Here is a 14,162-nt window from a genome sequence, read left to right on the forward strand (position 1 = left end):
GACTTTTCAAGTCAGTGACTTTCAAACTTTTGTGTCAATGATTCATGTAGGTAAAATATTTGATACACATACACACATAGACACTCACACAACTGACTTACCCTACCTTGTACAATCCTCTCTGAAATTTTCTATTCCATTTCATGCTAACTTAACTCACTGTTAAATGCCTGTTGCCTTAAATGCTTGTCAAATTGATTTAATGACCAATAAGTGGCATATAACCTGGAATTTTAAAGAAATACTGTTCCTAGAGAAGCAGTTATAAATTATTTGCACGGGGAAGGAGGAGGCAGACAACAGTCTGAATTAGTAATGGTATACTTTCCACAGGGATCTGAATTTTTGGAACAAAAGAGTATATGGAATGGAACAAATGAACCTCAAAATACCAGTCACTCCCTCACACATACATGGACACATTTTTCTGCCTGAAGGCTCCTTCTCCTTAGATCTGAATCAATAGTGCTCTACTAGGGGCATCAGTAGGTTAAATGTCTGACTTCGGCTCAGGTCAAGATCTTGTGGTTCAAATCAGGCTCTGTGCTGACAACTCAGAGCCTGGAGCTTGCTTCAAATTCTGTGTCTCCCTCTCTCTATGCCCCTCCCCTGCTCTCTCTCTCTCAAAAGTTAATAAACATTCAAAATTTAAAATAAATAAATAAATAGATCTGACTTAATAGTCACATTATAGTTTTCTGGAATCATAGTCTAAAGTTAGCTGCAAAGAAATAATTATCACCCTACAAACCCCACTAAGCAAAGAGGAAGTAGCATTTTTTTCCACCAGCACATTATCTTTTGAGTCTGTCACTTGGAAGGACACAGGGGTTCTCTCCATCTACCGGCAAGCAAAGATACAAGTTATTTAGTTTAGGATCCCTGAAAGAGAGAAGACCTTGCTCTGTTCACATTCTAGCATCTGATATGACATTGTGCATAGTTATTACCCTGGAACAAAGAGTTTTCATGGACAATAAGTATCTCAGGATGAGTGATACCAGCCGCATCAGTGCCCTATTGCATCCAACAGGCTGTGGTCTTTCCCAAGAACCTTCCACATGGCTCCCTTCACATCTTTGTTTCTCAGTGTGTAGATGAAAGGATTCAGAGTGGGGGTCACCAGACAGTAGAAGAGGGTTAGGAACTTGCCCTGGTCCTGGCTTGCCACATTCCCAGGCTGCATGTACATGTAGATTATAGTGCTATAGAAGAGAGACACTACAATCATGTGGGAAGAGCAGGTGTTGAAGGCCTTGTGCCTCCCAGCTGCAGACCGGATCCGCAGAACTGTGGCTATAATATAGCCATAGGAAACCAGTATCATGGCGAGGGGCACCAGGACAATGGGGATGGCCAGGAAGAAAACCAGGCCTTCAACATGCCTAGTGTCCACGCAGGAAATGCGGATGATGGCTGGCATCTCACACACAAAGTGGTTGATGTGATGATGACCACACCGCTTCAAGGACATTGTCAGTGGGGACATGAGGATGGAATTGGCAATCCCAGTGAGCCAGGCACAGGCTGCCAGTCGCAGGCACAGCTGTGGGTGCATGATGGTCATGTAGTGAAGAGGTTTGCAAACAGCCACAAAGCGGTCATAGGCCATGACAGAAAGAAGAATGCATTCAATGCCACCCACAGACAGGAATGCAAAGAGTTGTATGACACAGCCCATATAGGTAATGGTCTTTTGTGGGCCCCAGAGGTTGACCAGCATCTGAGGAATGCTGCTAGAGGTGTAGCAGAGATCCAGGAGGGACAGGTTGCAGAGGAAGAAGTACATTGGCCTGTGCAGCCGAGGGTCCACCACGGACAGGAAGATGATAGTCGAGTTTCCCATGACAGCCAGAAAGTAAAACACCGTGTTAGTGAAAAACAAGACCATCTCCAGCTTTGGCCGGTCAGAGAATCCAAGCAGAATGAAGTTTCTAGAGCTTTCATTTCTTTCCATCACACTTGGCTTGATAAACCTGTTTAGGGAGGCTAACATGTGTTATTACTCATACAGAAAATGAGGCACCACATTTTTTCCCAAGAAAATAGTTTTGTTCCACCTACTTAACTGGGACACTTGCTTGTGCATTGCCTGGAATTATAGGGTGAGGGGCTAAAAATATTTGTCTGTAAAGTGATGGAAGCTGTAACTTTTGCCTCTATATCTTCTAATCTGGTTAAGTGAGATAAGTGGATACATCTTTAAAAAAAAAAAAGTCTTCTTTGGAAAGAAGAGTTAAAATGGTGGATCAGCATGGAGACCCTGAGTTGCCTGGTCTGTGAAACATAGGTATATCACTACCAAACCATTTTGAACATCTAGTAAATCGATCTGAGGTTTAATGCAATAATCTGCATAACTTGAGTCACAGAATTTGACAGTTATGTGTGTGAGGAGGTGAACTGAAGGAGGGAAAAGTCACAGAGGGTAAGGTATTGTTTTTGCAGAGACAGGACAGAGAAGGAGAAAAGGGGAGAGTGTGGTGCATTGGGATTGAGTAAGAAAAGCAATCCACCCTGAAAGTTGCTGGAGAGAAAAAGAAAGAGTGAAAACACTCACTGGGGAGGGAACAAGAAATCAGTTCCCCCAAAACAATTGATGGTGAGAAAGGAGAGGGTTTCAAAACCACCAGGATTCTATAAACAATGAGGTACAGAATTTGAAGTTCCCAGAGCTCAGTGCCTCGTGGTGCTCTGGCAAGGAAGCAGGGTGAATCTTCAGGAACGGCAGGGTCTGAGGGGTCTGTATGCCACACAGGGAGAATTGGTTCACGTGTTTGAAGCGCATTTGATAGAGGCCAAACAGCCTCCCCACCAGCAAAGGTCCCAGCAGACCACGGAAAGCACACGTTTGTTGGTATTAGGACAAAGATACCAAGAGTGCAGGGAAACCTGGTGCCAGCTGTGTATTCTGATTTGCCATAATCTCTGAACTTCTGCCACTGTGCAACTGAATGAATGTTTTCTGTGGCAAGCCAACACCCCGGCCATTGCTCAGTGAGATCCTCCCCGCAGAGAGTCTGTGCAGGTACAAGCTTCAGTGTACCTCTGAAGTGTGAGGTTTTGAAACATACCCATATCTGAGATAAAACTCTGGAAGAAGTTGCCACCTGGCTGGCAGATGACTTGGACACAGACAAGGTAGAGGCAGGGAGTTGAAGGAGGCCTGAGACAAAGGAGGGGTGCTTGATTGTGGACTGTTGAAAGCACAAAGTTCTTACCCCAGAGACTAGGAAGCTGGATGAAGCCATTTCCACATCTCTTGCACATGCATAAGCACAGGGTACATGTGCACCACACTAAAACACCCCAGTAAGCTAAGCAACACCACCTAGTGGACAATGGAGTTATTACACCAAGCGATGCCCAACTGTACCCTCCAAGCACATCCCCCTGGAGACCAGCCAGCAAAAGTCATTCCACCTGCTTAGTGTAGGGACTCTAGAGTGCTTCACAGTTTCAGTTCTACATGGAAACTGGATGTAACTTCATTCGTGTTTCATTCTGTTTGCTGGTTCATTTATTTGTTTTGTTTGCTTCTGTTTTTGCTTACATTTTCTTTATTCTTTCTTTCCTTTCTCTTTCTTGGATACAGAAAGAGAAAAATTTAATTTTATTATTTTCTACTTTACTTTTTATTATTTTTAAAATTCTTATTCTATTTTATTCTTTGTTTAATTTTATTCTATTTTGTTATATAAATTGTTTTAATTTAAATTTTTTCTTACCTTATTTTTTCATTCCTCTCCTTTTTTCTCTATTCTATCAAGCTTACTTCAACAAACAAACTGAAACACACCTAGGATCTAGCTTCCTTTATTTGATTTTTTGTTTTGTTTTTAATTTTTTAATTTTACCAATTTTTTTCCTTCTCCAAAATGACAAAACAGAAATTCACCTCAAAAGAAAAAAAAAACAGGAAGAAATGACAGCCATGGACTTAATCAACACAGATATGAATAAGATGTCTGAACTAGAACTTAGAACCATGATAATAATAATCTTACATGGGATTGGGACACCTGGGTGGCTTAGTCAGTTAGGCTTCTGACTTTGGCTTAGGTCATTGTCTCACAGTCTGTGAATATGAGCCTCATGTCAGGCTCTGTGCTGACATCTGAGAGTCTGGAACCTCCTTTGGATTCTGTGTCTCCCTCTCTCTACCCACCCCCCACATGTGCTTGCTCACTCTTAAAAATAAATACAAATTTTTAAAAATGTAAAAGAACATTAGCTGGGGTTGAAAAAAGATGAATGGGTTAACCAAGGAAATAAAAAGAAAATTAAAAATTAAAATTACATTAAAGCCAACGAAAAGGAAAACACGACAGTCCAAAATCTCCAGGATGCAACAAAGGTGGTCATAAGAGAGAATTATATAGCAATCCAGGCTTTCCTAAAGAAGGAAGAAAGGTCTCAAATACACAACTTAAATTTACACCTAAAAGGGCTGGAAAAATAACGGCAAATAAGTCCCCAAAACAGCTGTAGAAGGCAAATCATAAAGATTAGAGCAGAAATCAATGTTATCGGGGGGAAAAAAAGAAAACACCAACAACAGTAGAACAGATCAATGAAACCAGGATCTTGTTCTTGGAATGAATTAACAAAATACATAAACCCATAGCCAGATTGATCAAAAAGAAAAAGGAAAGGACCTGAATAAATAAAATCATGAAGGAAAGAGAAGATATCACAACCAAACTGTGGAAATACAAACAATAATGAGAGAATATTATGAGCAATTGTATGCCAACAAATTGAGCAATCTGGAAGAAAGGATTAAATTCCACAAACTACAAAAACTGAAACTGAAATAGAAATTTTGAACAGATCCATAAACAGTAAAGAAATTGAATGAGTAATGAAAAATCTCCCAACAAACAAGAGTAGATAGAGTTCAAGGCCAGATGGCTTTCCAGGGGAATTCTATCAAACATTTAAAGAGTTAACACCTATTCTTTTGAAGCTGTGCCAAAAAATAGAAGTGGGAAGAAAAATTCCAAACTCATTCTAAAAGGCCACCATTACCTTGATACCAAAACCAGACAAAGACCCCACTAAAAAGAAGAAGTACAGACCAATTTCCTGATGAACATGAATGCAAAAATTCCCAACAAGATACTTGTAAACCGAATCCAACAATACCTTAAAAGAGTTATTCACCATGATCAAGTGGGATTATTCCTGGGATGCAGGACTGGTTCAATATCTGCAAATCAATCAATATGATACATCACATTAATAAAAGAAAGGATAAGAACCACATGAGCTTCTCAATAGATGCAGGAAAAGTAGTTGACAAAATGCAGCATCCTTTCTTGATAAATCATCAAGAAAATAAGGATAGAAAGAAAGTACCCCACCATCATAATGGCCATATAAGAAAGACATATATGTTCCCCCTAAGGTCAGGAACATGACAAGGATGTGGACTCTCACCACTGTTATTCAACATAGTATTAGAAGTCCTAGCCTCACAATCCATGAGATCATGACCTGAGTTGAAGTCAGATGCTTAACAGACTGAGCCACCCAGGTGCTCCTAAATCATTTGCATTTCTATACACCAATAATGAAGCTGCAGAAAGGGAAATCAAGGAATCGATCCTATTTACAATTGCACCAAAACCCATAAAATACCTAGGAAAAAGCCTAACCAAAGAGGTGCAAGATCTATACACTGAAAACTATAGAAAGCTGATGAAAAAAAATTGAGGAAAACACAAAGAAATGGAAGAACATTCCATGCTCATGGATTGAAAAACAAATATTGTTGAAATGTCGATACAACCCAAAGCAATCTACATATTCAATGAATTCTCTATCAAAATAATGCCAGCATTCTTCACAGACCTAGAACAAACAATTCTAAAAATGTATGGAATCACAAAAGACCCCTAATAGTCAAAGTAATGTTGAAAAAGAAACCAAACCTGGAGGCATCACATTTCCTGACTTCAAGCTGTATTACAAAGCTGTAATCATCAAGACAGTATGATATTGGAACAAAAACAGACATAGAAATCAATGGAACAGAATAGAGAATGCAGAAATGGAACCACAAATGTGTGGCCAACTGATCTTGGACAAAGTAGGAAAGAATATCCAATGGGAAAAAGGCAGTTTCTTCAGCAAGTGGTGTTAGGACAACTGGACAGCAACATGCAGAAGAATGAACCAGAACCACTTTCTTACACCATACACAAAAAATGAACTCAAAATGGATGAAATACCTAAACATAAGACAGGAAGCCATCAAAATCCTAGAGGGGAAACCAGGCAACAACCTCTTTGACCTTGGCACAGCAGCGTAATACCTGATATGTCTCCAGAGACAAAGGAAGCACAAGCAAAAATGAACTATTGGGACCTCAAGAGAAAAAGGTTCTGCACAGTGAAGGAAACAATCAGCAAAACTAAAAGGCAACCGACAGAATGGGAGAAGATATTTGCAAATGACATATTAGATAAAGGGTTAGTGTCTAAAATCTATACACAACTTATCAAACTCAACTCCCAAAAAACAAATACTCTAGTGAAGAAATGGGCAAAAGACACAAATACACACTTTTCCAAAGAAGACATCCAGATGACAGACACATGAAAAGATGCTCAACATCACTTATCACCAGGGAAATACAAATCAAAGCCACAATGAGACACCACCTCACACCTGTCAGAGTGTCTAAAATTAACAACTCAGGCAACAACAGATTTTGGCGAGGATGCGGAGAAAGAGGAATGGTTTTGCACTATTGGTGTGACAGCACCCCAATGTTTATAGCAGCACTATTGAAAATAGCCAAAGTATGGAAAGAGCCCAGATATCCATTGACTGATGAACGGATAAAAAAGATGTTGTATATATACACAATGGAATATTACTCGGTGATCAAAAAGAATGAAATTTTGCCATTTGCAACAACATGGATAGAACTAGAGTGCTTTATGCTAAGTGAAATAAGTCAGTCAGAGAAAGACAAATATATGATTTCATTCACATGTGGAATTTAAGAAACAAAACAGGTGAACATAAGGGAAGGAAAGCAAAAATAATATAAAAACAGAGAGGGACACCAAACCATAAGAGACTCTTAAATACAGAGACCAAACTGAGGGTTGCTGGTGGGGTGTTGCATGGGGGGAAGGACTAAAGGAGTAAGGGTCATTAAGATGGACACTTTTTGGGTTGAGCACTGGGTATTATATGTAAGTGATGAATCACTAAATCTTATTCCTGAAATTATTGTTACACTGTATGTTAACTCACTTGGATTTAGATTAAAATAAATAAAACAGTACCTGGGTAGCTCAGTTGGTTAAGCGTCCAACGTTGGCTCATGTCATGATCTCATGGTTCACCAGTTTGGGCCCTGCATCAGGCTCTTTGCTGACAACTCAGAACCTGGAGCCTGCTTAGACTCTGTTTCTATCTCTCTCTCTCTCTGCCTCTCCCCTGCTCATGCTCTCTCTCTTTGTCAAAAATAAATTTAAAAAAATAAAATAAATAAATAAATAAATAAATTTTAAAAAATGATAAACATTTTTAAAAAACAAAAAAAAATACACACAAAAATAAAATCTTGCCATTTGCAACAACATGGATGGAGCTAGAGACTATTATACAAAGCGAAATAAGTCAAAGAAGACAAATATCATATGATGTTAATCATATGTGGAATTTAAGAAACAAAAGAAAGGAACATAGGGGAAGGGAAGAAAAAATAAGATAAAAAAAGAGAGGGAGACAAACCAAAAGAGACTCTTAAATACAGAGAACAAACAGGGTTGTTGGCAGAGTGTTGGGTGGGGCAGATGGGCTAAATGTGTGATGGGCATTAGAGAGGGCACTTATTGGGATAAGCACTGGATGTTATATCTAAGTAATGAATCACTGGGTTCTACTCCTGAAATCATTGTGACACTATATGTTAACTAACTTGGATTTAAATTTTAAAAAATAATAAAAAGAAGTCAAATATACTTGAAAGAAGAGAGAAAGAAAGAGAAAAAGAAAGAAAGAAAGAAAAGAAAGAAAGAAAAGAGAAAGAGAAAGAAAAAGAGAAAAACTAAGCTTTTATTGACATAATCAGCAATAAAGTAACTTGGGGGAACAAAAGAAAGGACTTTTGTCAGAATCCACTGACTTTGAGCCTATTTCTCTGGTAACTGACAAACTACCCCTTAAAATTTGTGGAACAATAGATTCAATTAATATGATCAACTCACAAGTTTTCATGATGATAAATTCAATTGAAAAAAGTTATTGGAAACTTACTTTATGCTAGACCCTGCACTATGAACTATAAGTATAGATAGGAATGAAACATAGTACCTATTTAAAAAATATTTAAATTACCTATATGTAGTCAGGAAAGTAACAGTGTGGGGACACTTGAAATAAGAGCCCTGAATTTACTTGATTCTGAATGGTTAATGATTTGGTCCAATCTCTTCACCCAGTGATTAAGGTAACATCAGGCAAGAAACCAAAAGTAGATTTGATTGTGCAATGGTGAGGGCATTCAAAAAGTAAGCAGAAAATGAGGGATGCTCTTTTGCACATCCAGCTCCACGTAACACTAGGCCCAGAGGCCAATAAAAGGAAATAAGAATCATTGTGCAGGGTTATTTTTGCAGCAGGTTTGGGAGATTTGGGGGTAGTGGGTGTTGGATTTCTTTTTAACCTGCATTGCTTCAGTAAGAGTAGACTAAATATTTACATTATTTAATAGATGCCAATCAAATATTTGACTTGAATAAGATTCAGAAACTAACAGAAAAAGGTGTATGTCTTTCATATCAATAATTAAATGCTAGCTATATGGGCAGTTTCCTGCCATCAACTTGTTTGGGGTTAACAAGCTGCTGAAGAAGTTAGAAAACGGTGTAAGTGGAGATTCTGTGAATGCAAGCCCATGGATCCCATAGCTCTGTTGTCTACCTGTGTGTGAGGCATGTCCACTTGCTGTCCAATCAAAAGGGTTGTAGACCCTACACTCAGGAAGAAGTTATGGTCTGAGGTGAGGCCATACAGAAAGACCAGTTAGATCCAGAGTTTTCAAAAAAATCAGCTTGAAAATTGTAGACAAACTAGTTTAAGGGATGGCCTAAGAACGATTATGGGAGTATATTATGAATATAGCATATCTGCAGATCTTCCAACTAAAGTAGTTAGCATGAATTGCACGTTTGGAAATTATAACATGGACACACGGGATTTTTTTTTTGAAGAAGAATATTTACATGAAAAAAAAAGTTTGAAATAAAGAGTTAAATTAAATTTAAAAACCACTTGGTAATGAGATGTAACTTTTGATTTGTAATCCCCACACATAAAGGGACAACGCTTTTATTTATTTCTTTCCTACTTTTGGCTGAAGACAAAGGCTTGTTACCTAGTTAGTTACTCTAAAACAACTCATCTTAAGACCAATACATGTTTGTTACCAAAAAATTAGAAAGCAGAGAAAAAAAATTCATAATACAATTTATTTTTTTTTATTTTATTTTTTTTAGTAGACAATTTCTCCCTTGAAATTTTCTTAGGGAAAAAATGCTGTTTCCTTTATTTTTTTATTTTTTTTTATATATATGAAATTTATTGACAAATTGGTTTCCATACAACACCCAGTGCTCATCCCAAAAGGTGCCCTCCTCAATACCCATCACCCACCCTCCCCTCCCTCCCACCCCCCATCAACCCTCAGTTTGTTCTCAGTTTTTAACAGTCTCTTATGCTTTGGCTCTCTCCCACTCTAACGCCCTTTTTTTTTTTCCCTTCCCCTCCCCCATGGGTTCCTGTTAAGTTTCTCAGGATCCACATAAGAGTGAAACCATATGGTATCTGTCTTTCTCTGTATGGCTTATTTCACTTAGCATCACACTCTCCAGTTCCATCCACGTTGCTACAAAAGGCCATATTTCATTTTTTCTCATTGCCACGTAGTATTCCATTGTGTATATAAACCACAATTTCTTTATCCATTCATCAGTTGATGGACATTTAGGCTCTTTCCATAATTTGGCTATTGTTGAGAGTGCTGCTATGAGCATTGGGGTACAAGTGCCCCTATGCATCAGTACTCCTGTATCCCTTGGGTAAATTCCTAGCAGTGCTATTGCTGGGTCATAGGGTAGGTCTATTTTTAATTTTCTGAGGAAAGCAGTGTGGAGGTTCCTCATAATACAATTTAATCAGAAAATAATAATTAATGAACTTATGTACATGCTTGTTTGCTCTTCTTTTCCAGATTTTTAAAATTTATACGTATATATTTATATATTATTATTACTAATAATATATATTTGTTATATATAATTATTGTTACATGTTATATATATTTATATTAATGACTATATCACAGGGTTTTCAGAGCATTCCTTAAAATACTTGTATTTAAAGGCACTCAAGTGTTTTCTTTCAATGAAAATCAGAATATTTGTTAGGAAAAAATAGCAAAATAATCCCAAAAATATAAGACTCATGCTAAACATACAAAAACATCTGTATTCTAGAACATTGTTTTGGGAGCCCATGATCTCACATGAAATACATCTTCCAGAAAGTCTTTTTAGGTAATATTTCCTCTCACTGCGGCACTGTTTTCCATGTTTACTAACCTGTATCAAGTTCTCAGAAGAAACGATGAATAGGTCTGGGATGAGAGGTTGTCCCTGGGTTGATGAAGCACCTTCCCAGAGTCACCCTCTCCTGTTAAAGGGGTAGGTGGCAGAAAAAGGGCAGCAAGGGCATTTCTCCAAGAGGAAAAAAATTCTCAAGGATGGGGCATGCTCAGGGCCCATGGCCGACATCTTGCCCTTGTCCTCACCAAGATTTTGAAGAAGAGGTTCAGCTAAGTTCACAAGCTACAAAAAGCCATCAACTGATCTCTTGCTCATCCTGCTATGACGGACCAACAACCTGCTCCGGACTCAGAGGTCTGCATGTCAACAATACCTATATTCCGGTTTTAGAAGGGGAAATCTGGTGGTATGATGAGTGGAAAATGAAGATGGTTGAAGACAGATGATGCTGGTCCAAAGATACAAAGAAAAACAGGTGAAAAGAAACACCCAAACCTTTACATTAAATTATTCTCTACTTGGAGATGGCCAACAGAAATAGAAGCCCTCTCTCTGATCAAGAAAATAGTATGATCTATAGTTCTCTTGGGAAAATCAAACTGCAAAACCACTTAAGACAGGATTTTAAAATACTTTGCATGTTGTACAAATTATAGTTCTTTTAATATTTCTGTATCAATAAAATTAATGGATTCTCTTTATTGCTAGTAGCATAAGCACATATACAGATCATTTCTAGCACCATCTTGTGTAACCTGAGAGGATGTACCCATTAGTTCTTCTCTAAATAAATATTAATGTTTGGGGAAGCATGGGTGGGTAATTTGGGGATCAAAAAAGGTAAGAAGGTTTTCTGAAAAATTGATCACATGTTAAATGGGAAACTTCTTTTTAGTTAAAATAGCAAATATCTAGGGAACAAAGATGAACATGGTCAAACTCGTTGCAAGATTCAATGATTTGACCAAACCAATGTTGGCATTAGATTTAATGTAACTTTTCACATACAACATGGAAATGAAGAGTGCAAGGAAGATTAACTCCATCTGAAATATTGACCCAGAGGAGGAAGTAATAATTCAGGTTAAGACAGGCTCAGTTACAAGGGGGTAAGAGCACTCCATAGTCACTGAAATGGGGTGACGAAATTCTGCCATCCCAGAAAAAAATAATCCCTCCCCTTGCTGCCTACAAAGAGGAGCCAACACTAATCCCCAAACCCATCCTAATTTTCCTTTCACACATTAAACTGGAGGGAATTTTAAAGCTTAGAAAAGCTTGTTAGAAAATTAGCTTTAAACCCCTGTAGATTTCTTTGAATGAGCTCAAGTTGTTTATGCGATTGAAATGCCTGAGTTCTTATGTCTTTTTCCATCCTCTAGAGATATAAGACCCTGAAGGGAGATAACTCAAATGATTTTTGTGGAGGATGTAGAGGAAGGCAAATCATGTAAACAATTTTACTTCAGACCAATCATTAAGATGACTCAACTTTAGAGATGAGAGAAAAAAGAAATAAGTCCTCCTAAACATTAATTGGTAAATTGCAAAAGACAAATTGAGTACTTCTTTACCTGGAGTCACAAAAGTGACTAACATTTCTACTGTATTTAAAAATGTTACATTGCATTTAAGGTGAAAATAGTAAAAACACAAACTCTTTATATGAACAAGTTTTACTTCTGACCCACTGCTCAACACCTTGCTTAAAGTTTGAGATGTTGGGGCGCCTGGGTGACTCAGTCAGTTAAGTGTCCAACTTCAGCTCAGGTCATGATCTCACAGTCCGTGAGTTCGAGCCCTGCCTTGGGCTCTGTGCTGACAGCTCAGAGCCTGGAGCCTGTTTCAGATTCTGTGTCTCCCCCTCTCTCTGACCCTCCCCCGTTCATGCTTTGTGTCTCTCTGTCTCAAAAATAAACATTAAAAAAATTTAAAAAAACTTGAGATGCAAAAATTCATGGGGCAGAATTGCTATCTTGTATATTCATGTGCATTATTACATTAGCATAAATTGGAAAGAAGATTGCCATAATTGACAAGTTAAGTTTTACAAACTTGGTTCGTATTGCTGAAAAAAGAAAGAGAATGTAATCATTGATGAGGGCACTTAAGGCAAGCTGAGGGCAAAGTACAGGCTAACAGTACCATCACCCCCATCCCTAGGTGGGATATGTGTGAAATGCCTCTGACATTCCTGGCTGCCCAAGAAAAAAGGAAAGGAAAGAAAACAAATGGTTGACTGATATAGATCACAGTCCTGCAGGACAGGAGACTCCTTCAGTTTATGGATAACCTAGTAAAGTATAAGAAAAAGGCAATCTTATCCATAGCTTGATCTCCAGAGACCTATAGACTCCATTTCCTGGAGCCATAATATCACCTCATCAAGATGTAAGGGAATTTAAGTGATTGCCATGATGATGTGTGAAACAAAGGCAAATGAAAAATTAAATTTCCTTACTGCCTACAGCCCATTGGCAATCCTTGAAACAAGCAGAGTGACCTTCCTCTAGGAGCTCAGCTGCCCCATGATGTCACTTTTCTAGAGGTAACAGGGAATCTTGGCTTAACATTATCCCGAATACCCCCAGGATCAATGTAATCTCCCTAAACACAAAAATTCCTTTTCAAACCTCCTTTATCTTTAACTCCCAAGTATATGTTGGTGATAACATTCCAAGCATATGCACCCTGATAAACTTCTGAAGGGTCCAATGACTGAGGTTTTACTAAGAAGTAATAAATGACAACAGCTTCCTAACAACAGCTGGACCCTCAAGGAAACCATGCTTCCAATATTCCTTAGAGATTTATGCTGTCCCTAACACCCTCCCAACCTGGAGGTATATAATCAGTCACTCTTCACAACCCCAGGTGCAGCTCTTTCTGCCCATGGGTCCTATCCCCATGCTTTAGTAAAATCACCTTTGTTGTACCAAATACATCCTCAAGAATTCTTTCTTGGCTGTCAGTTCTGAACCCCCATCATCACCCCAAAACCTCATCAATCATCATCTCACTAGAACAATGGAGAGAAGAGGTAATTTTTTAGTTGGATCTTGAAGAAGGTTATTGAAATTGATGAGAGGGTCACTAAATAGGAGAGACAGAGTTGTGTATCTAAATAAAATACTAATTAGCAAGCAGTGTAAACAAACTTAATTTTTTGACTTTCACAAGAAAACAATGCAGTATGTGTTTTTGTTTCTGTTTTATGTCCTAGACACTATTCTAAGCAATTTACTTATTATTTAATCAAATGAGTTCATTATATCCTCATCCAATGGCAAAGCAGAAGAAGGCCTAGCATTAGATCTCTGTAGATTTGGATTCATTTCTAGACTCTACCACTCACAATCTCTTTGACTGTGGACAGTTTAGGTTTTCTAAGAAAAGCTCCCATCCTTCAATATCTGTTCTCACATTCTTTTGGGCTTCAAAATTTCATCATGCCTCAGAATCAGATAGGGCCTCTCTTTCCAGCTCTCCTCATTTACAAATTCTTTTACAGAATATTAAATCCTTTATTTAGACCTTAATTTGTTCTTGCTTAAAGATATTGAATTAATAAA

At 38.1% G+C, this 14,162-nt stretch overlaps 1 protein-coding gene across 1 annotated transcript; it reads right to left on the reverse strand.

The window, feature by feature from the left end:
* Positions 1-1,009: 1,009 nt before the first annotated feature.
* On the reverse strand, positions 1,010-1,957 carry LOC115513505 (putative olfactory receptor 2W6). Its single transcript, XM_030314728.1, has one exon. It carries the CDS (start codon positions 1,955-1,957, stop codon positions 1,010-1,012), a length of 948 nt encoding a protein of 315 aa, XP_030170588.1.
* Positions 1,958-14,162: the final 12,205 nt, after the last annotated feature.

The sequence above is a fragment of the Lynx canadensis genome, chromosome A1 (assembly GCF_007474595.2).
Source record: "Lynx canadensis isolate LIC74 chromosome A1, mLynCan4.pri.v2, whole genome shotgun sequence".
Taxonomy (NCBI): Eukaryota; Metazoa; Chordata; class Mammalia; order Carnivora; family Felidae; genus Lynx; species Lynx canadensis.

Coding starts and splice junctions, on each gene's coding strand:
- LOC115513505 (XM_030314728.1), bottom strand. CDS start 1,957: ATGGAAAGAAATGAAAGCTCTAGAAACTTCATTCTGCTTGGATTCTCT.